At 38.0% G+C, this 25,586-nt stretch overlaps 1 protein-coding gene across 1 annotated transcript; it reads left to right on the top strand.

The window, feature by feature from the left end:
• The first annotated feature begins 955 nt into the window (after window positions 1-955).
• On the top strand, window positions 956-1,384 carry LOC138898379 (uncharacterized). The gene has a single exon (XM_070184439.1). It carries the CDS (start codon window positions 956-958, stop codon window positions 1,382-1,384), a length of 429 nt encoding a protein of 142 aa, XP_070040540.1.
• The last annotated feature ends 24,202 nt before the right edge of the window (window positions 1,385-25,586 follow it).

The raw sequence follows: 25,586 nt of genomic DNA, 5'->3' as shown, positions 1-25,586 counted from the left end.
GTAAGTGAGTTACACGCTCTGACGAAAGGGTTTATTTTTACTCAATTGATTGAGTAGAGGTGATAAAATAGGAAAATTCAAAGTTTATATATCGGCTTTAAAATCTCGTACAAGTGTAAGTGGCCACGAGACTATTTCGCTTTTTTTTTTGGTCCACTTTTGTTCTCATATTTTTTGTTTTCAAATGTTTAATTAATAGCTTGATAAAGTGTGAACTATCATGTAAACAATAAGTAATACATGCTTTTTTCTCAAGTACTCTCGGCGTAGGTTAAGCTAACGTGCGCCAATCTCGTCTATGGCTGGAAAGAAGTCACGAGGCAGACCTAAGAAGTAACAAATCAAGGTGGATGACAAAATTCCAAAGCTCAAAAACATAGGAAGGAGCTCATCAGCTGTTATGGAGTCGATTTCTGGAGCTTCGAAGATGCAAGTTGGATCTAGTGTTCTAGCACAGATCACTTATGTAGGTACTTTGGCATCTGCTAGCCAACAACAAAAACAGACAAATCAAAGTCCAATCCTCATGCATGTCGATCTAAGAGGCAGTGTCCCACCTCCCTCTTCGCGAGTTGCTATTGTTCCATTGAAGAACAGGGAGCAGGAAGTTGTACCTCAACCATCATTACCTGTACCAGTCATTGTTCCATTGGCGGAGGAGCCCAAGAAGTCTACTTGTGCCGGAGTACTAACATGTAACAGATTTGCTGCCAAAGGTATGACATTGAGCTATATATTTCCTGAAATTGTTGAAGGGAACTTAGTAGCTAAGCTTGAAAAAATAGAAATTGACAAGGAGAACTTGAAATGGAAGTGTGCCTTAATTGTCTATGTGATAGGTGAAAAACTAGGTTACAACTATATGCGGCTCTACATAAATCAAATGTGGAATATAGTGACTATGCTAGAGCTATATTATCATGATGAAGGTTAATACATAGTCAGGTTTCAAAACATGGCTGATACGAAAGAAATTATGTATGTTGGACCATATACAGTGAATAACAGACCTTTGATAATGAAGCAATGGTCTCCATGGTTCGATTTTGGCTCAGAATTCTTGACAGAAATACCTCTATGGGTAAGGTTTCCCAAGCTGCATATGAACTGTTGGAGTGGTAACTCATTGAGTAGAATTGCAAGCACTATAGGAATTCCAATGTTTGCAGGCGAGTGTACTGCCAAACAATCACGAATTTCCTTTGCTAGAATACTTATTGAAGTAAATGTTACCAAGCCTTTACCAAGTAAGGTTCCAGTAATGGATGAATCGGGTGCAGTTTTTGAACAAGCTGTTGAATATGATTGGAAGCTGAAATTATGTGAAAAATGCCTCAAAACTGGGCATGATTGTGCAAAGATTCCCAAAGAAGGAATTAAATAAGACCAACAGCCTAGGAAAAGGATGTCACCACCTGTGAAGCAGATATGGAAGACTAAAGAAGCACCAATAACTTCTACCTCAAGAGAAAGCCAAAAACATATGGATATGCCAAGCAAGGAAGTAGAGTGTACTACTGAGCAATCTGGGAGTCTTGAGGATAAGCAGCTAACAGAGGAAGACTTATAAAGACAACTAGAAAATGGGAAGATTGTAGTAAAGATCAATGGGGTTCCAATGAACTATGCTAAAGCAGTATTGTCTCCTGGAAAGCAAGGGCCTCAACAACAAACAAATCTGATGGCTGACTTGAAACCACCTGCTACAGGTGATTGTGTGGAACATAAGGTGTACTAACAAAGATACAAACAAAAAGAGTTGTGTACCTATATAAAAGAGAATATTATTAAGTTGTAGGATTAGTAAAAATTAGAGTCAAGAAGGAAAAGGCTGATCACATAGCTTAGCTAGTAGTACCAGGTTGGCACACTAGATACAATTATGATCAGGCTATCAATGGGAGAATTTGGATGTTATGGGATCCCATGTTCTATGATATTACAGTGCTAGAACAGTCTGCTCAACTAATGCACTATAGTATTGTAGGTAAAAAGATCCCAATGCATTGTCTCATGATAGTAGTTTATGTCTTCAACACCATTGATCAGAGGAAACCTTTGTGATAACAATTACAATCCTTAGCAGCACAAAACTCTGAACCATAGATTATTTGGGGTGATTTCAACTCAGTCTTGACAGTTCAAGATAGACTTTATGGTAATCCAGTTACAAGCAATGAAGTGCAATACTTCTCAGACTGTATGCACACTCTAAACCTGAATGAGTTACCTTGGAGGGGGAAATTTATACATGGTCAAACAAACAACAAGGTACTGCTAGAGTCTATAGCAGGATAGATAAAGTTATAGGCAATGATGACTGGATGCAAACATATAAGCACATGGAAGTTGAATACAGATTGTCATTCATATCAGATCATACTCCAATGGTAATTACAATGAGAAGAGCTGAACTAAGTGGTTAGATCCCGTTTAGGTTCTTCAATATGTGGGCTGACCATCCAAACTTCTTGGCATTGGTACAAGAAGTGTGGAAAGATCACCTAAGTACAGATCCTATGAAGAATGTTTGGTATAAGTTGAAGGCTTTAAGGTCACTATTGAGGCAATTAAATAACACTGAATTCAGAGGCATCAAAGATAGGTTGGATCATACCAGACAGAGGCTACATGACATTCAAGATCAAATGCCTAGCTCCTACTCAGATGAACTAGTTGCTAAAGAGAAACTACTCCTAAAGAATCTAGAGAAATGGTCGGTAATAGAAGAAAGTATATTTCAACAGAAAGCTCGAGCTAAATGGATAAGACTAGGAGACTCAAACTCCAAGTATTTTTTAGCAGTTATGAAGGAAAAAAGACAAAGAAAATGTCACGCCCCGAACCTGGGGGCGAGACCGGCACCCGGTGCCTCACCTAACATAGCGTACCAAATTGCGACTAAGGGACTCTGAACATATAATATCATAATTTGGACATGGGGAAACATTGCAAGCCAATTTGCGAAGCAAAATATAAAACTGAACGGAAACTAGTGCTGACTAAACATCAATATAAAGCTGGGCTGACAAGGTCATCATAAATACTACAACTGACAAACCACAAAAATATACATACTAGGCCTACAAGCCTCTACTGATGGATGTATTGTGATCGGAACAGGGCCCCGACCTACCCATAACATATATACATACATACAAAATTTATACACAAAACCCTAGACCCAATAACTCCGAAAGACGTGGAGCTTACCGATCAAGCTGAACTCGGGGAACACCTACTGAGGAGGTCTACCCGTCTATCTATCTGAACCTGCACGCATGAAATGCAGTATCCCCAGAAAAGGGACATCAGTACGAAATAATGTACCAAGTATGTAAGGCAATAACATAACTGAAAACTAAAACTGAACTGATAATATAATAACTGAAAGTAACTGGGAGTCAAAGATGATCTGGAGATATACTTACCTACTAATACTGACTCAACTCCTTCAATATAGTAAGTAAAATAAATGTTCGTCCCTATAAGGCTCGGTACGTGTAACTGCTCGGCCGTAGTAGGCTCGCTCATAGGCGCTCGGCCATACTAGGATCTGTATCTCGGCCAATCCTGGGCTCGCGCATAGGCGCTCGACCACAGTAGGCTCGGTATATATAACTTACCATCTGATCATAGGTTGCCCAATAGGGGCCTGCCCACCGATTATAGCTCGATGGTGGTGAAAATACTATAATGTATATAAATTTGGGAGTATGAACTTCTCTTTACTGGAAGAGGACAATACTCAATTGAATATAAAGTCCCGATACGGGAGAATACTATAACTTATGAGACTAGGATAATGTATATAAATTTTGGAGTATGAACTTCTCTTTATGCCTAATTATCAAACACGTGTAGTTACGAGATCATGCCAAAATGAAGGAAGGGCTTAGCCTTAACATACCTTATCACAATCTTTTCAATCACCAATTTTAACTCGCATATTTGCACCTTAATCTACAACAACGATAATAATACTATCATTAAGTTACGAAAGGTACAACTATCACACAACGAACGACAAGCTTATTTTGTATTAAAACGAGAAGCGTCTCCCCTATAATCCTTACTTCCTCCAAATTCAAGATAACACCAACAACATCAAAAAGCAACAATAACAATATATATATACATTATTTTCCAACCTTATATACACCAAAAAATACTACAAAATAGCCCAACACACCCCAATCTCTTCATACACAAAACGACCACCATAGTAGTGTCAAATAGCCTGAAAATTTTACGACGAACGGCCAGCCCACCACCCTGAATTTATGTGGTGTTTCTCCATATCCTTCCTCCCCCAAAACTCCACAAAATAGTAGTAAAACACGCAGCCCAACAACAACACCAAACAGTCCACAAAACAGTCCGCTACAAGTGAATAACTCGAACTCACGACTTCCGATCACATCCCATGAGTTCTTACAAATATAGAACGACTTACTATGCATTTACAACAAAAAAAAAATGGATGATAGAGAGCAGTAAACTTACCTTATTTGTTGGATAACTCAGCTCCTATCTTGGTTCTTCAAACTCTAGGTTTTACCTCCAATTAGAACTTGAAAGGGAGAGAAAATCAATTGGGGTTTGTGGGAAATTTTTGGGAGGATTTTTGCAGAGATTATGTCTAATTATTTTTCCCTATTATCAGTCTAATATATGAAGGGCATAGGCCTTTAAAAAGGCCTCTTTTTATGACCCGAACTGGCCCATTTTTGGATGACCCGAATTGGCCCATTTTTGGATTCTCGTTTAAGCAAGTAGGTGACAGTCTGCGCAGTCTCGCAAAAATACCCATATCTCTCTACTCCGATATCGTATTGACAAACGGTTTAATGCGTTAGAAAATAGACTCATAGATATTTAATTTTATTGGTAGAACATCCCATAAGTCTAAGTATATTGGAAGAAAAGCTCAGTTATATTTGACCCAAAGTTTCAGTAAAACTTATGAACGTAACTTATGATGACTTTCATCGACTTTTGGTCCACCACTCGCTTGACTTCAAAACACAGTACACGACTATCATACAACTAACATAACTCATAACATAACCTCCTTATCATGTTAAACACCCTGGTCCCACCCCAAAAGTATATGCTATAACATTTCCAACTTGTCGACTTTCGACGAAACATTATTTTCTTCAATTCCTTTAGTTTCTGAACCTTCCAACCCTCTTTGTACTTGTTGTTCATGATCTTCAATATTTGTAACCTCCGAGGTAACATGATTAAATTACTTTATATATTATCAAAGATGATCTCATTTTTTGTCCTACATTAGTTTGCTCACGACGCAGTTTTACGTACGAAAATATAGGGTGTAGTATTAATCCCCTTGGGAACATTCATCCTCGAATGTTTACTCTTAGAGACTTTGGAAAATTTTTGCCGGAGACTAAAACCAACCTGCACGCAGCCAGAAAATATACTATGCATGCCACACATGGCCAATGTCTATAAATAGCAACACTTTGCCTTACACAGTCGTAAATCATAAATACTGAAAGTCGGGAAATAAGAGCTTACCTGATGACCTACTAGCCTGAATAGAGTTGTGTTGTAGCATCCCATCTCGAGCCATATCTTCAGTTTGAAATAGGTGGGGGTATTTAGACTTTATTTCTTCCTCCGCTTCCCATGTCATCTCTTCCACATTCTTGCTTCTCCATAAAACCTTCACGGAGGCTACCTCCTTATTTCATAGCTTGCGGATTTGTCGGTCTAGGATGGCAACTGGAATTTTCTTGTATGACAAGTCCTCCGTAATTTGTACATCATCCATTGGAACCACTCTGGTAGGATCACCAATGCACTTCCGTAGCATAGATACATGAAAAACTGGATGGACTGACTCCAGTTCTAAGGGAAATTCTAACTCATAAGCTACCTGGCCCAATGATCCTATAAGGCTCAATATTCCGTGGTCTAAACTTGCCTTTCTTGCCAACCCTCATCACGCCATTCATTGGGGATACCTTTAAGAATACCCAATTATTAACCTTGAACTCTAAGTCTCATCGCCGCACGTCAGAATATGACTTTTGACGACTCTGAGCTGTTAACAGTCGCTCCCGTATAAGCTTTACTTTCTCTACGGCCTACTGAACTAAGTCTGGCCCATGTAACCCAGATTCTCCAACATCAAACCACCCTATAGGAAATCTGCACTTACGCCCATACAAAGCTTCGTACGGAGCCATCTGGATACTGGAGTGGTAACTGTTATTATATGCAAACTCGACAAGAGGTAGATGTTCATCCCAACTTCTTTTAAAATCCAACACACATGCTCGTAACATATCCTTGAGCGTTTGAATTGTGCGCTCGGCTTGTCCATCAGTCTGTGGATGAAAAGTTGTGCTGAGATTCACCTGAGTCCCTAGACCTCTCTGAAATGACCTCCAAAAATGTGTTGTAAACTAGGCCCCACGGTCAGATATAATGGATACTGTTACTCCATGTAGCCACACTATCTCCTTAATATATAACTTTGCATAATCTTCTATTGTATATGTAGATCTGGCCGGTAGGAAATGAGCTGATTTCGTGAGCCTATTGACTATCACCCATATAGAATCGAACTTACAATGAGAATGAGGTAAACCCGTGACAAAGTGCATGTTTATCGCCTCTCATTTCCATGTCGGGATCTCTATAGTCTACATTAGCCCTTCGGGCTTCTAATGCTCTAACTTCACCTGTTGGCAACTAGGACACTAGGCGACAAACTCAGCAATGTTCTTCTTCATATCGTTCCACCTGTACACATCCTTAATGTCATGATACATCTTCGTCGACCCGGGATGGATAGAGTACCACGAATGTGCCTCTGACATAATCCTGTCTCGTAGCCCTGCTACATCTGGAACACACAGACAACCCCTGTATCTGAGAACCTCATCTCCCTTGAGCTCTAACAACGGCTTCTTCTACTGCAGAACTCGCTCTCTCAACTCGACCAACTCTAGGTCCTCGTACTGCCTTTCCTTGACTTCAGCTATGAGAGATGATTTTGCATTGTTTTGGAGTACAACTTCACCATCATCGGAATCTACTAACCGAAACCCCAAATAAGCCAACTGATGAATCTCTCTAGTTAATTGTCTTTTCTTGGCCTATACATGTGCTAAGCTACCCATAGATTGGCGACTTAAGGCATCTGCTACAACATTAGCTTTCCCTGGATGGTAGAGAATGTTAACATCGTAATCTTTCAATAACTCAAGCCATCGCATCTGTCATAAATTCAACTCTTTTTGCTTGAAGATATATTGCAGGCTTTTATGATCTGTAAATACATCAACATGAACACCATATAAATAATGTCGCCATATCTTAAGTGCATGGACAACCGCGGCTAACTCGAGGTCGTGGGTTGGATAATTCTTCTCGTGATTCCTTAACTACCTTGAAGCATACGCAATTACCTTCCCATGTTGTATCAGGACACATCCTAACCCGACACCTGAGGCATCACAATACACGGCATAACTCTCTGGACCCTCTGGAAGTGTTAGAATTGGCGCTGAGGTCAACCTATTCTTAAGCTCTTGGAAACTCCGCTGGCAAGCCTCCGTCCACTGAAACTTAGTTGCTTTCTGCGTCAACTTCGTCAATGGTGCCGAAAGGGAAGAAAAACCCTCTACGAACCTCCGGTAGTATCCTGCTAAGCCTATAAAGCTATGAACCTCTATCGGAGTGGTAGGCCTAGGCCAAGATTTTACGGACTCTATCTTCTGAGTGTCTACCTTTATATCTTCATCGGATACAATATGCCTCAAGAATGCTACAGGCTTCAACCATAACTCGCATTTAAAAAACTTAGCATACAACTTACGATCACGGAGGGTTTAGAGTACCGCTCACAGGTGGTCCATATGCTCATCCTCTAAACTTGAATAAACCGGAATATCATCAATAAATACTATCACGAACAGATCTAAAAATGGCCGGAATAGGCTATTCATCAAGTCTATAAATATGGCGGGTGCATTCGTCAACCCAAAGGACATGACAAGGAACTCGAAGTGGCCATATCGGGTCCTGAAGGCTGTCTTCAGAATATCTTTCTCCCGAACTCTGATATGGTGGTATCCCGACCTCAAATCTATCTTTGAAAAGAATCTAGCCCCCTGCAACTGATCAAACAAGTCATCGGTCCTTGGAAGTGGATGCTTATTCTTAATAGTTACATTGTTCAGCTGCTTATAATCGATACACATCCTCAGCGAGCCATCCTTCTTCCACACAAACAGTACTGGTGCACCCCAAGGTGAGGTACTGGGCCTGATGAAACCTTTCTCCAGCAAATCTTTTAACTGCTCCTTCAACTCCTTCAATTCGGCAGGTGCCATTCTATATGGAGGGATGGATATTGGTTGAGTTCCTGGAAACAAATCAATACAAAAATCAATCTGTCGCTCTGGAGGAATACCTGGAAGCTCATCTGGAAACACAAATGCATACTCTTTGACTACGGGAATAGACTAAAGTGTAGGTATCTCAGCATACGCATCTCTAACTCGCACAATATGATAAATGCACCCTTTTGCGATCATTTTCCTCACCTTCGGATAGGAAATAAACCTACCTCTGAGTGTCACTGTATTACCTACCCATTCAAGGACTGGCTCACCCAAAAAATGAAATCTGGCTGCCTTTGCTCGGCAATCAACTGTGGCATAGCAAGTTGCCAACCAGTCCATGCCCATGATAGCATCAAAATCCATAATCTCTAGCTCAACTAGGTCGGCTAAGGTCTGACGACTACAAATTATCACAGTACAACCTCGGTAAACCCGTCTAGCAATAATCGGTTCTCCGACCGGTGTAGATACCGCAAAAGGGTTACTTAGTATTTCAGGCACTATACCAAACTTACCCGCGATAAATGGGGAAATATACGATAAAGTAGATACTTGGTCTATCAAGGCATAAGTATCGTGAGAGCAAATGGTCAATATACCTGTCACAACATCTGGTGAAGACTCTTGGTCCTGTCGACACGCTAAAGCATAGATACGGTTCTGATTACCACCTGAACTGGAACCTCTACCTTTGCCTCGACCTCTACTAGTCGAAGACTGAGACTCGCGTCCTGAAGGATGCATGGACATAGATAATCCTGTTACTGAACTTGCTGGTTGTGCCATACCTCCAGAATCTCTATTTGGGCAATCTCTCATCATATACCCCGGACGCCCACATGTATAACAAGCGTCAGAACCTGCTCGGCATTGGCCCAAGTGTCCTCATTCACAGATGTCACACAGCGTCGGAAATGACCATGTTTGCCTTGAACCTCGCTGTCGTTGCAAACCCGACGCCTGTGAGCTCTCACCTGGTCCTAACTGAGTATAGCGGTCGTACCTGTAACCCTGTAACTAAGGTGGCAGAGGCCTAGGTGTCCGTCCAAAGTACTGGAGCTTATAACTACCCTGAGACTGCTCCTGAGACCTGGGAAATCTCATCCTCTTACGCTGCCCTTGCTCAGTCCTCTCTGTACCCTGCTGCCGATGCCTACCCTTTTCTATATTCTTAGCGAATGCCTGAATCTGGGAGATATCCATACTATCATGCAATGCAGCGGTGGAACATACCTCGGTCAACTCTGGGGCTAACCCTGCTATAAACTTGTGGATCTTGTCCCGCATAGTGGTAACTATGGATGGTGCATATCCGACCAATGAGTCAAAACGGAGACTATACTCTCGAACACTTATATTGCCCTGCTTGAGGGCTAGAAACTGATCGACCCAAGCCTTTCGGATCTCCTAGACCTCCTAGACCTCTCCCATCCCTCGTACCAAAGGATGGCTATATCTCGGAGTCGAAAAGCTTCTAGCTCAACTGCCTCTTTCTCTGTGGCATGCATAATCGAAAGAGCCTGTGAAACTGATCTATGAAATCCTATGGGTCCTCCATCTCATCTGTCCCCGTGAACTTTGGGGGACTCAAAGCAATAAACTCTCGGACCCTTGAACTCACAAACCTCTCAGAAGATCTTGCACTAGCTGATGCCCTAGCTTGTTGTGCAGGTAGCTACCAACTGTGTTAACAAATACACTACACTCCTCAAGGCTTGATCTGGTAGAAGTGGAGGGGGAACTGGATGTGCAGTATCCCTAGGAATCTCTTCAGGTGGTGGATGAGCCGGTAATGGTTCAGTAGGGGTCTCGCCTTGGGCCTCAGACTGGGACCCATTTACTGAGGGTACCCTTCTGGTCCCCTCACTTGTTGCTGTATCTACCCTCTGGCTAGCCGTAGTCTTTCTAGTCACCATCATCTGTGTATGCAAACACCAACACGTAAGTTTAACTCAAATTTCCTATAACTCAGTTCTACAGCACGATTTAGATTTGAAAGAAGGGTAACCAACTCCTAAATTCCCTGTAGTTACCTGCTTATATAATGTGGTGCATAACACATCTATAAACAAGACCTTACTAGACATGGCTTGTAGACTCCCTAGGATAGAACTGCTCTAATACTAAGTTTGTCACGCCCCGAACCTGGGGGCAAGACCGGCACCCGATGCCTCACCTAACCTAGCATACCAAATTGTGACTTAGGGACTCTGAACCTATAATGTCATAATTTGGCCATGGGGCCACATTGCAAGCCAATTTGCGAAGCATAATATAAAACTGAAAGGAAACTAGCGCTGACTAAACATCAATATAAAGTTGGGCTGACAAGGCCATCATAACTACTACAACTGACAAACCACCAAAATATACATACTAGGCCTATAAGCCCAACATACTACACTAACTGACAGGATATGTCTACAAGCCTCTACTGTGGATGTATTATGATCGGAACAGGCTCACGATCTACCCATAACATATATACATACATACAAAAGTTGTACACAAAACCCCAGACCCGATAACTCTGAAAGATGTGGAGCTTACCGATCATGCTGAACTCGGGGAACACCTACTGAGGAGGTCTACCCGTCTTTCAATCTGAACCTGCACGCATGAAATGCAGTGTCCCCAGAAAAGGGACGTCGGTACGAAATAATGTATTGAGTATGTAAGGCAATAACGTAACTAAAAACTGAAACTGAACTGATAATATAATAACTGAAAGTAACTGGGAGTCAAAGATGATCTAGAGATATACTTACCTACTGATATTGACTCAACTCCTTCAATATAGTAAGTAAAATAAATGTCCGGCCCTATAAGGCTCGGTACATATAATTGCTCGGTCGTAGTAGGCTCGCTCATAGACGCTCGGCCATACTAGGCTCTGTATCTCGGCTATCCTGGGCTCGCTCATAGGCGCTCGGCCACAGTAGGCTCGGTATATATAACTTACCATCTGATCATAGGTTGCCCAATAGGGGCCTGCCCACCGATTATAGCTCGATGGTGGTGAAAACACTGTAATACTATATATATATATATATATATATATATATATATATATATATATATGCCATCTGCTCTCTTGACTGGAAGAAGACAATACTCAATTGAATATAAAATCCCGATAAGGGAGAATACTGTAACTTATGAGACTAGGATAATGTATATAAATTCGGGAGTATAAACTTCTCTTTATGCCTCGTTATCAAACACGTGTAGTTACGAGATCATGCCAAAATGAAGGAAGGGCTTAGCCTTAACATACCTTATCACAATATTTCCAATCACCAAGTTTAACTCGCCTCTTCGCACCTTAATCTACAATAACGATAATAATACTATCATTAAGTTAGGAAAGGTACAACTATCACACAACGAACGACAAGCTTATTTTGTATTAAAACGAGAAGCATCTCCCCTATAATCCTTACTTCCTCCAAATTCAAGATAACACCAACAACACCAAAAAAACAACAATAACAACATATATACATTATTTTCCAACCTTATATACACCAAAATATACTACAAAACAGCCCAACACACCCCAATCTCTTCATACACAAAACGACCACCGTAGTAGTGTCAAATAGCCCAAAAATGTTACGACGAACGACCAGCCCATCACCCTGCATTTATGTGGTATTTCTCCACACCCTTCCTCCTCCAAAACTCCACAAAATAGTAGTAAAACATGCATCCCAACAGCAATACCAAACAGTCCACAAAACAGTCCGCTACAAGTGAATAACTCGAACTCACGGCTTCCGATCACCGTCCCATGAGTTCTTACAAATATAGAACGACGTACTATGCATCTACAGCAGAAAAAAATGGATGAAAGAGAGCAGTAAACTTACCTTATTTGTTGGATAACTCAGCTCCTATCTGGGTTCTTCAAACTCTAGGCTTTACCTCCAATTAGAACTTGAAAGGGAGAGAAAATCAATTGGGGTTTGTGGGAAATTTTTGGGAGGAATTTTTCAGAGATTATGTTTGATTATTTTGCCCTATTATCAGTCTAATATATGAAGGGGATAGGCCTTTAAAAAGGCCTCTTTGTACGACCCGAACTGGCCTATTTTTAGATTCTCGTTTAAGCAAGTAGGTTACAGTCTGCGCAGTCTCGCAAAAATACCCATATCTCTTTACTCCGATATCGTATTGACAAATGGTTTAATACTTTAGAAAATAGACTCATAGATATTTAATTTGATTGGTATAACATCCGATAACTCTAAGTATATTGGGAGAAAATCACAGTTACATTTGACCCAAAGTTTCAGTAAAACTTATGAACGTAACTTGTGATGACTTTTATCGACTTTTGTTCCACAACTCGCTTGACTTCAAAACATAACACACGACTATTATACGACTAACATAACTCATAACATGACCTCATTATCATGTTAAACTCCCTGGTCTCACCCTAAAAGTACATGTTATAACATTCCCAACTTGTCGACTCTCGATGAAACATTATTTTCTTCAATTCCTTGAGCTTCTGAACCTTCCAACCCTCTTTGTACTTGTTGTTAATGATCTTCAATATTTGTAACATCCGAGGTAACATGATTAAATTACTTTATATATTATCAAAGATGATCTCATTTTTGGTCCTACATCAGTTTGCTCACGACACAGTTTTATGTACGAAAATATAGGGTGTAACAGAAAAGTCATTACAGATTTTGTTAATACATATGGAGATAGACTTACTGACCATCACCAGATCCAAGAAGAGATCATTGCCTTTTATCAGTCCCTGATGGGATCAGTTGCAGTCCAATTGCCAGCAGTAAACAAGCAGGTGATGAAGCTAGGACTAGTGCTCAATCATATGCAACAGGTCAATCTCTGTGCTGAAGTCATTGAGAAGGACATCTATGATGAGTTGTGTGCCATTGGAGATGATAAAGCACCAGGGGTAGATGGATATAATGCCTTATTCTTCAAATCAGCCTGGCCACTTCTCATATCAGAAATTTGTCAAGCAGTCAAGGAGTTCTTTCAATCAGGAAAGTTGTTCAGAGCAATCAACTGCACAGCTATCACATTACTTCCTGAAGTCCTTAACCCTTCAAGCATTAAAGATTACAGGCCAATAGCTTGTTGCACGGTGCTATACAAACTCTTTGCCAAAGTATTGGCCATCAGACTTCAGAAAGTTATAGCTTCTATTATTTCTAACACTAAAGCAGGTTTTATTCCAGGCAGAAAGGTGGCATATAATGTAGTACTTGCTCATGAGGTGGTTAAGACTTATTCTAGGAAGAATATTTCACCAAGATGTCTCATCAAGGTAGATATTCAAAAGGCTTATGACACAATGGATTGGAGATATATACATAAAGTGTTAGAAGCCTTGGGCTTCCCAAACAAATTCACTAAGTGAATTCTTGAATGTGTTACAATTGTTAACTATACTATACTCATTAATGGGGAAACAACTAAGCCATTTGATGCAGCTAGAGGGCTCAGGCAAGGGGACCCTATGTCTCCCTTTTTGTTTGCCATAGAAATGAAATACTTGAGTAGGAATTTGAAAACTTTGAACAGGAGAAGGCTCATTATCATCCTATGTGTTCAAGGTTGGATTTAACTCATTTGAGTTTTGCGGATGATCTTCTCCTATTTACAAGAGGAGATATTGCACCTGTAGCACTCTTACATGACAAATTCAATCTATTCTCAGCAGTATCTGGTCTTAAAGTTAACCTGTCCAAAAGTTCTATTTACTACGGAGGGGTCAGCCCAGAGGTGAAACATGACATTCAACGGACACTGGGCTACAGTCAAGGAACTCTTCCTTTCAGATATCTTGGCATACCACTTGATACAAAGAAGCTCTATGTAATGCAATGGCAGCCACTCATTGATAAAATAGTGGCCAGGATATCCTCTTGGATAGCAAAGAAGCTCTTATATGCAGGCAGAACTCAATTGATGCAACATGTGATCTTTGGTATTCAAGCATATTGGGCCCAAATCTTCATCATTCCGGATAAAGTTGTCAAAGCAATCGATGCCTACTGTAGAAGCTATGTCAAAGCAATTGATGCATATTGTGGCCAGGATATCCTCTTGGACAACAAAGAAGCTCTCATATGCAGGCAGAACTCAATTGGTGCAACATGTGATCTTTGCTATTCAAGTTTATTGGGCCCAAATCTTCATCATTCCGGATAAAGTTTCCAAAGCAATTGATGCCTACTGTAGAATATATGTGTGGTCGGGGTAGAATACAATCACTAAAAAAACTTTAGTGGTATGGGATAGGATCTGTTCACCTAGAGCAACAGGGAGGGCTTAACTTGATCAACTTTGCACTATGAAATAAGGTTGCAATCACAAAAACTTGATGGAAATTGGCAAACAAGAAAGACAAGTTTTGGATCAAATGGATCCATAGCTATTACATAAAGGATCAAGTCTTTGTAACCATGGGAGTTCCAAAGTAGGCATCTTGGATGGTCAGAAAAATATTTGGAGCAAGGAGTATTCTGGATGTCATCAGCAATAACCAAGTTCAACAAAGAACTATAATCAAACAAGTATGTTTGCAACTGTTAGGGGACTTGCCTAAAGTTCAATGGAAAGGATTAATGTATCAGAATCAAGCACGGCCTAAAGTAGTATTCACTATGTGGCTACAGGTTCAGGGAAGATTGCTAACTGCTGGCAAATTAAAGAACTGGGGTATGCAAGTGGAAGACAAATGCTGCTTTTGCAATCAAACTCCAGAAACAAGAAATCATATATTTGTATAATGTGCATATGGTAGAAGCTTATAGACCAGACTCGTGCACTGGCTACAGATTCAACACCCTCCTACAACATCGTGGACTGATTGACATCATTGGATTGTAATGAAAACGATGGGGCAATCTCAGGTGGCCAGGCTGCTCAAATTAGTGTACGCAAAGTATACTCACACAGTGTGGATTGAGAGGAATGCAAGGATCTTTGAGAAGCAAGCAACTACATGGGATGTCCTTGCAAGGAGAGTGGTCTGTATGTACAATATTAGAGCTGAGGGCTATACTCGTGTCTTTCTTACAAAATGTAAATACTGAGTAGCTTAACATTATAAGAGTAGTTGTATAAAATGAGGTTAGGAGGCCATGAAGGTTAGATTGAAATATTTTTTCCAGTTTGAAAGTAGGTCGTGGTGATCTATTGCTTTGTAAATATTTACATTAGTGGTTAATACAAAGATGTTTAATTACCAAAAAAAAAACTTGATAAAGTGTCATAATTTTCTGATCTAAGTGTAAATATGACTCTTTGGTTTCGATAATTTTTTTCCGATTTTGATAATAATTACTTTTTTCAAAATGAAGACCAATTAGTTTTTTTCCCTTTATATTTCTTTTCAAGTGGAATACCAATTAGTCGATTTGTGGTATAAGGAGATATGTCCCTACGGAAACTTCAAGGCTTGGTTTTCTAGAAACAAATATCTTTTTTCCATTAATTCAATTTTCCTCTATACTTAAAGAAATTTTCTTTGAACACTTAGATGTACTAAATAGTATTTTGTCCTTTATAGATGTGGTATGGGAAAATGAAAATAGTACTACATTAGTAATTTTCTCTTTTTTGAAATGACAAATGTTACTTCCCTATCTGAAATAAAATATTATCCAACTTAATATTTGGATAGTCAAGACTCAAGACTTAATAACGGTTGACCGAAATGTTTGAACTTTTGAAGGATTTGAACTCAAAACTTAGCATATATTTAAGTAGCTTTCAAATAGCTAATTATTAATTAAATTTAGATTAATCTATTTCTAATATCTTTGAAAACAACCTTAAAAAAATCACGATAGGTCATTTAATTTACTAAAAAAAAAAAAGAAACATCGTGCATCTAGCTTAAAATCTCTCTTTGTGTTAAGTAGAACAAGTTTGATTTTCCTACACTCGTGCATAGCTAGTACAACAAAGTTGAACAACTTAGTTGATCAATGGGCTAAAATACATTTTTTATTTAATTTAGATTTTTTTAGCAAGTAGGGCAGACTTGGAGCAACGGTAAAATTATCTTTGTATGATATATATAAGTCGCGGGTTCGAATCGTGGTTAGCAGTCACTATTGCAAGTATTAGGGTAAATTGTCTATCACACTCCTTGGGGTGCGACGCTTTTTCGGACCATGTGTGAATGTGGTATGCTTTGTGTACCGGGCTACTTTTTTATTTTTATTTTTATAAAGATTTTCTGGTTTTTATTTTATTTTTTTGGAGTCCTGTGTGACAAGAGAGTGCCACCGATACTCAAAGGTAAGTTCTATAAAGCGGTGGTTAGACCGGCCAAGATGTATGGGGTTGAGTGTTGGCCTGTTAAGAATTCACATATCCAAAAGATGAAAGTAGCATAAATGAAGATGTTGAAGTGGATGTCCAGGCACACTAGGATGGATAAGATTAGGAATGATGATATTCATGAGAAGCTAAGGTGGGTGTAGCTCCCAGTGATGACAAGATGTGGGAAGCGAGGCTCAGATAGTTCGGGCATGTACAGAGGAGAAGCACATATGCTCCGGTAAGGAGGTGTGAGCGGTTGGCTGTGGAGGGCACGAGAAGAGGTAGAGGGCGGCCTGGGAAGTATTGGGGAGAGGTGATCAGGCAGGACATGACTAGGCTTCAGATTTCCGAGGTCATGGCCCTTGATAGGAAGTTGTGGAGGTCGAGTATTACGGTTGTAGGTTAGGAGATAGTTGAGTCTTGCCTTACTTCGTACCTTTGTGAGACTAGTCTGGTAGGACTTTCGTCTAAGATAGCTAGTGGTAATGTTGTGTCTTACTACTCTTTCATTTCTCATAGTGCCGGGTCTAATTACTGGCTATCGCTTTTGCTTTGCATCTATCTTCTGGTTTTCATATTGTTGTTATTTTTTCTATGATATATGTGGTGGTACTGATATTGTCTCCTTTTGTCTTCTTGAGCCGAGGGTCTTTCGAAAATAGCCTCTCTACTCCTTCGGAATAGAGGTAAGGTCTGCGTACGCACTACCTTTCCCAGACCCCACTAGTAGAATTTTGCTGGGTCATTGTTCTCTCGTTGTTGTAGTATTTTATTTTTTTGGAAAAAAGGTGGTAATTTTTCTTCTTTTGAAATGCTCCGATCCTCAAAGCAAATCTTTTCTCCTAAAATTATTCTCTATTTAAATAAAAACCAACTATGCATAAACTTTAGTCTAAACGGATATACCAAAACAAATAAATGAATGTGAGTCATCAACATTGGTACAAATCACATAACATGAACTTTTTATGCAATAACAATTAATATATTCTCAATGTAGAGAAACCATTACATTTCACCCAAGATAGATTGAGATTTTCATAGCAAACAATTTCAAAGATAATCTTTCCACTCAATATAAATTAAAGCCAAAATTAGCCAAAAAAGATGGTTCGGGGTCACTCTTTGGTGCTTCAGCAGGTGAATGTGATCGTTTGTGCTTGTGTTTATGTTCATGTTTGTGCTTGTGTTTGTGCTCTTCTGGTGCTTCTGCAGGAGATGGTGATAATTTGCGATGCTTATGTTTGTGCCCCTGCTTATGCTTTAACGGTTCTTCTGAACATGGCACAGGTGAATGTGACAATTTTGGTGCTCCTACTTCCTCTTTATTTGAAACAAAAATGCTAGGACGATTTAGCAAATTTTCCTCATCTTTCTCATCTAATATGGTAAATTTAGATTGAGCTAATGAGGGTGTGGCTAAAACCACTATAGCAATGAATAGGATAAAGAAATATGTGGTGGACATGATTTTCTCTTTTGTGTATATGAAGAACTTTGTGTTTGTGTGTTAAAGAGCAAAATTGAGGGTCATTTTATAGTATTGATAGTGTATTATTTAAGAAATAAATTTAATGTTATATTATATTATTGAAATCTATTGGATTTTGTTACCATAAAAGGATTCATTATGGATAACATATTTAGTATTGTAATAATGCACACTACTAGAAATCCGGTAAAAACCGACCAAAACAACCGACCAACGTTGGTCGGTAATGGCCAGAAACCGACCAAAACGCGACCATTTACGTGTGGACGGTATTTTTGTGGTCGGAAAGGCATACCGACCAAAGTTGGTCATAAATTACCGACCAACTTTGGTCGGTCAATTAAATTCAAAAAAAAAAATATTGCAAAAAAAAAATCGACCAAAGTTGGTCGGTTTTTTCCGACCAAAGTTGGTCGGTATTTTAATTGTGTAATAAAAGATTCACTATCTGGAAATCGAACCGGGGTCCGTACTGTGGCAGGATACTATTCTACCACTAGACCATTGGTACATTTTATTTTAAGACTGTATTTTATTTGATTTATACTCTTTAATTGTATTTTCGCACGAAAATAACCGACCAAAATTGGTCGGTTTTATTAAAAAGTAAAATTACCGACCAAAGTTGGTCGGTTTTATTAAATGACCGGCCGAATTAACTGACCAATTTTGGTCGGTATTTTTAATATTAATTTTTATTTATTTTAATTGAAAAACCGACCAAAGTTGGTCGGTTTCTTGAAACATAAATTTTGCGGGACTCAAAAATAGTTTCACGCATTTTTGCGCCAAAGAAAACCGACCAAAGTTGGTCGGTTTCGTAAAAAAAAATTTAAATTTTTTTTTTTTTGAAAAACCGACCAACTTTGGTCGGTTTTTTGGTCGATTTTTTGACCGACCAAAGTTGGTCGGTCGACCTTGGTCGGTTTTTGCCGAATTTCTAGTAGTGGCAAAATTCAATTATATGCTTTAATAATAAGGCAAATCAGATTTTGTATTATGAATTGTGTTTAATTGCTTAATTATTAAAGGCAGCAAATAAAATTGAAAGAGTAATAAAATTAAAAATTAAGAGAATTAATCATGAGTCTATTTTGTGGTGTTGATGACCTTTGACTTAATTCCTTTGCATGTTCAATGCGAATCTTTTAAGGCTCTTTTTTGTAATAACAAAGGAACATATTTTCTAGTATATTTCCAAGAAAACTTCCTATGTGCTAACATAACCCTCTGAATTTTGTTAAATAGTCAAAATGACATTTAAAGTGAAAAATGTCGATTGAAAAAAGGAAGTTAAAATTTTCCAAAATAGAGATCACGATAGAAGTCAAATTTAATTTTATATTTTCCCTTTTATGCTCATATTTCTTTAATTATTTTCAAATATTTAAGTAACGACTTGATAAAAGTGTCATAACTACTTAAGTGTAAATAATACTCTTTGGATTCAATAAATTAGTTTCAATTTTCATAATAAGTACTCAAAATAAATACGACTTCAATATAATTCTTATATTGTTATAAATAGAATTATATTTATGGTGAATGTCTACTTTTAGAGAGATTTTAGGGTTTGTTACTTAGTGGCTAAATCATTCTTTCCCTATAAATAGAGGGGTTCTATTACATTGTAATTGATTCCAATCAATAAGAATTCTTTCTCTCTACTTTTCTCTCCAATACTCTTCTTCTTCTTTTATTGTTTCATTACACGTTATCAGTACGGGACTCTAACCAACTGAGTAGAGGCATTTTTTTTGGTCACCGGGCTTTGGGATATGTGTATGGGGCTCAACTTTTACATAATATTCAGCATAATGATTGTCAATTGATATTTGAACTTCCTTTAGTAATAATTCTGGATTGAAGGTAAGTATTTTTACCTATTTTTCTCTTTTAAATTCTTGAAATTCTATAATTTGATTTTAAATACAAGCAAAGACAATAAATTTTGATTATAACACTAATAGAGTTTGTAAGAAATTATAACCACCCGAAGTGATTAAATTTCTATGTATTGCCATGTTCAAATTCATGTATGATTGTGAGCACAAGAAGTGAAAACTTGTCCCATTAAATTTGCTTCATTCTCATTCCCTTAAGAGAATGTGTTAGCAGTATGTGATACATCTGAAAGAAGACAAAATTATTACCATGAATGTATCAATGGATGTGGACGTGGCAATAGACGAAATTATAATCGGCATCATTGTGGTAATGAGAACAATAAGTATTCTCAAAATAATCCTTCAAAATGTGAAAGTAATATTTGTCATCGATTTGACATGAGATTTTGTAAAGCACATATAGATGATTATGGTCAATTCATGATGTGAATGTGATAACATATGATTTATGAATACATATTTATTTTTGGAAGAATATGAGTGTGCTAGTGGTATATACCACACTCACCTCTAGAAGGAGGTTTGAGAGGAAATAAGAAAATAATGTCATTATTATGGCATAAATGGTCATTGGTCACGTACTTATGGTACGCCAAAATATTTTGGCAATGTGATTATTAAAAGACAATGGTAATGCAAGAAATAGATCTTGCATATAATTTTGTCCATAACCATAATGGTATAACTTTCTCTTTAAAAGAGATATTCACCATATGGATGTTGATGAATATATGGTAGTACAAAATTAATTGAGTGCTCTAGAAGAGCCAATTATTACTATTTTGGAGGAACAAAATTGATTATCAATAAGGCATTATGTAGTAGTAAGTCTCAAAGAAACTTATTTAGTTTTTAAAGTATTCGCGAAAGCGATTGGTTATATTGAGACTATAAACAAAGGAAAGATTTAATATCTTCTATTACTACAACTTGTAGCGGGCTAATATGTATGTGAAAAGCTACCCGCTTGGAGTTTATAAAAGCTACCCGCTTGGAGTTTATAAAAGCTACCCGCTTGGAGTTTATAAAAGCTACCCGCTTGGAGTTTATATGTATGTGAAAGCTACCCGCTTGAAAAGCTATAACTTGTAGCAGGCTAATAAAAACTCATATCATAATAAACTTGGAGTTTATTCATAATTGCACACGTCATGGTGTAAACCTGAAGTTTATCAATATTGATAATTTATTCAGTTGGTATAATTGGTTTAGCCATGTTAATTTAAGTATAATGTGCAAAAATAAAAGAGAATTCACATGGGTAGATATTAAAGAACTAGAAAGTTCTTTACGAATTCTCTTATGTTGCTTGTTCTTATTAATTAATAGACCAACTAAAATTGGGATTGAATCCCATAAATTCTGGAAATATCAAGGGTGAATATGGGCCCATTTATCTGCCATGTATACCACATAAGATGCATCTATGAGATGGTTATATATGCGATTATTAGTAACCCGCAACCTGGTGTTTGTGAGGTAACTTGCTCAATAATTTAATTTAGAGTATAATTTCCAGATTTTCTATTCAAGACAGTTCATCTTGATAAGTTGGTTTATATCACAGCTGGTTTAGTAAAATAATTTATTGAGTGCCTCCACTTAATAGTTAAACTATTGCTCATGAGAATAAAGTTATCTACATCAGTTGATATACGTTATATACGAAAGTATATTACATTCTTCCCTCACAAGTAGTTCAGGGTCAGGAACCAAATAATTTCATCTTATTATTATTGATGTGCGGTGTATATTTTGATTAACATCATAATGCACAAAGATGAGTTCCCAAAGTTGAGGAAGCAAGTTAGTTTTTCTAACAGGAGGGGGAGACAGGATAAACAGTTGAGAAAAGATTACGTGGAATGAATTATCATTTCTATATCTAGATCCTCGAAAAAGATAATATGAACTTGAAGTTCATAAAAAGATAATTCATATGCAATATATTGTAAAGCATGCCAGACGCATTTGTTGACCCAAAGAAAGTAACTATATTCTCACTACAAATGCTCCTATTAGAATAAGTCCTAGAAGGACAAAGTCTATGGTACGCTTAAAGCGTATAGACAAATTCAAGTAGAATTGGTTTCGTATGAAAGACATGTAGTTTTGGACCTGCAGTTCAAAAACTTGAAAGTATAAAGTCAATGGTGTGTGCAATCACATTTATCTATCTTAGATGTCTAGCATGACATGAAAACTTGATATGCATCTAAAGTCTATTTATATGGCTTATATGACTTAACTTATATGACAATCCCTGGAGGATTTAAATTTCTTAAAGCATATAGTATTCTTGGTCATGAAGTACTACATCCTAAGTGCAATTTGTGCACATTTGTATCTTGTTATAACTATAAGTATGATAATATGATAGCGAGAATCTCTATGGAAATATTAAAAAAGTCATTTCACGACATTATATGAAGATATTACATATCTATCAAGAATGATATTCATTCAAATTAATATGACTGATTTGTTTATTAAATCTCTACCAACGATATTTTGAAGATGATGCACAAGATTGGAATGCGAAGGCTCAAGGATGTGAATTGATACTCTCATCAGGGGGAGTTAATACGCGTTGTACTCTTTTTTCCTTACAAGATTTTATCCTACTGGATTTTTATTGCAAGGTTTTTAACGATGCAACCAAAAGGCGTATTTCTAAATATGTGTACTCTTTTTCCTTTTCTAGAATTCTTTTTCCCACTGAGTTTTATTTTAATTAAGGTTTTAACGAGGCACATTATCTATTGAATAGACATTCAAGGGGGAGTGTTATAAATAGAATTATATTTATGGTGAATGTATACTTTTAGAGAGATTTTAGGGTTTGTTACTTGGTGGCTAAGTCACTCTTTCTCTATAAATAGAGGAGTTCTATTCCATTGTAATTGATTCCAATCAATAAGAATTTCCTCTCTCTACTTTTCTCTCCAATACTCTTTTTCTTCTTTTATTGTTTCATTACATTATATCTCCGTTTCAAGATGAATATGTCACGACCCAATTTCACCTATAGGTCGTGATGGCGCCCAACACTACAGCTAGGCAAGCCAACTTAATAAATTAAGCATATATTGACAAAATTTAAAACCAAAAAAAATAATAAAACACCAAATTCTACCAATGTGTGTGCCAAGACCTGGTGTCACAAGTGTATGAGCATCTAGTAGATTATACAAAACCTCAAATACTGTCTGAAATAAAAATAGACAGAATAAAAAATACAAGGAGAGGCACTAGTAGCTGCAGAACGGCTCAGAAAGGCAGCTCACCACTATGCCCCTGGATAACGTGGATGTAAGACGATAGATCCCCCACTAGTACTTGCCTCAGGTCCTGCACAAAAAGTGCAGCAAGTATAGTATGAGTACGTAAACAACGTGTACCCAGTAAGTATCAAGCCTAATCTCGAAGTGGTAGAGACAAGATGGCCGACTTTGACACTTACTATGGGTCAATAATAATAATTGAAATACAACTAGAATATTTAAATCATCATGAGTCACAGAATTTACAATAATTAATTTAACCAACAGAAATAATCAAATTCCTTCAAATGCAACAATTCTCAATATATTAATTAAATTCCTTCAATTCAAATAATTTTCAATTTATCAATTAAATCTCATTTACAGGAATAACAATTAATTCCTCAACAAGCAGGCATAAAAATTTCAAAGATTCTCAAATTTATCAATTAGCTACGCAAGCTTGAAATAACTATTAAAGTATCGTGTAATAATTATTATTAAGCACGATTTCTGCCGAGCACGTACGGCCCGATCCAGAGTGTCGTGTACACTGCCGAGGGACGTGCGGCATGATCCATAGATGCATCTAACCTGCCGAGGCGTTCGGCCTGCTCCACAAGAAAGGAGGACATTTTCTTATGTACCTCCGGAAGGAGAGTATATTTATTATAAGATAAATTCGGGAGGAAGAACAATTTCTTTAATTAATTAATTAATTTAAACAGAAAATCAACCATATGAGATTTCCATCCTTTAATATCTTTATCTGACAATTCACAATATGTTCATATATATCAATTAATATTAATTAAATAAAGAATACAATTTGCATAAGTAATTCATACTTTGAGTCCTAAACTACCCGGACTTTAGCATTTATAGTAGCAACGCACGGACTCTCGTCACCTCGTGCGTACGTAGCCCCCACAATTAGCAACAATTATTCAATTTAATCCCTATGGGGGCAATTTCCCCCTCACAAGATTAGACAAGAGACTTACCTCGTCTCAAAGTCCACTTTCCGATTATCGCGTAGCGTAAAATTCTCGATTCGATGCCGAATAATCCGAAACTATCCAAAAGTTATATAAAATAATTAATATATGTTCAATAATTCGAAATTCATCTATTAAATAAATTACCCTATCCAAAATGGTAAAATTTTTAAAATTCACCCCGGGCCCACGTGCCCGGATTTCGAAAATATTCGGATAAAAATGTTACCCATAATCTCAAAAACTTAATTATATAATTTATATCTAATTCCATAACTATTTTCGTGGTTAAAATCTCATTTTTATAAAAATTTAGGTTTCTCACTTAAACCCTTGATTTCTAAGATTTACTAGTTATAATCTACCTATAATCTATGTATTTAACTCAAGGGGTGTGGAATTAACTTACCTTTCAATTGCTAGTTGAAACCCCCTTCTCAAAAGCTCTGAAATCGCCCGCAAATGGAGGAAAAATGGGCTCAAAATGTCAGAGCCCCGACTTTTAACCATTCTGCCCAACAGTGATTTTCGCACCTGCGGAAGAGGTACCGCACATGCGGCTTTCGCACATGTGGAAATTCCTCGCAGGTGTGCATTTTCCCTCTTTTCCGGGTTCTGCACCTGCGGAAGAAGAGCTCGCTTCTGCGCAAGCGCAGGTGCGCCCATTCCTTCGCACCTGCGCATCTCTTCGCTTCTGCGCACAAGACCTTCGCACATGCGCGTTCGCAGGTGCGCCAAATTACTCCGCATCTCCGATGGATGGGCAAGGTCCTCTCTTTCGCACTGCGATTGGTGGCTCGCACCTGCGAGCTCGCACCAGTGGCTGTCCAAGCGCAGGTGCGGTTATGACAGTAGCTGGGAGCTTCAGTCCTTGCTCGATTTCCCAAAATTGGTCCGAGCCTCGTCCGGTTAATACTCGGGACCCCTGGGCCCCGCCCGAACATACCAACAGGTTTGAAATCATAAAGCGGATTCGCTCGAACTCTCGAAACGCGTAAAACAACATCAAATCTAAGAATTATACTCTAAACCAAATTGATTCAAACTTAAGAATTTCAAATTCTTCAATTTACTTCCAATGCGCCGAAATATACTTAAACTACTCGGAAGTAAAGTCTGAAATATAGTGAATAATCTATAATAATAGCGATGTCTAAATACCATCCCAGAACTGAAGTCACAAATACACGAGTTTCTAGAATGATACAAAT

Source organism: Nicotiana tomentosiformis, chromosome 9 (genome assembly GCF_000390325.3).
Source record: "Nicotiana tomentosiformis chromosome 9, ASM39032v3, whole genome shotgun sequence".
In the NCBI taxonomy this organism is placed as follows: domain Eukaryota; kingdom Viridiplantae; phylum Streptophyta; class Magnoliopsida; order Solanales; family Solanaceae; genus Nicotiana; species Nicotiana tomentosiformis.
Note: the sequence above shows the minus strand (reverse complement) of the source record. Positions and strands in the feature narration are given on the sequence as shown.

Coding starts and splice junctions, on each gene's coding strand:
- LOC138898379 (XM_070184439.1), top strand. CDS start 956: ATGGCTGATACGAAAGAAATTATGTATGTTGGACCATATACAGTGAAT.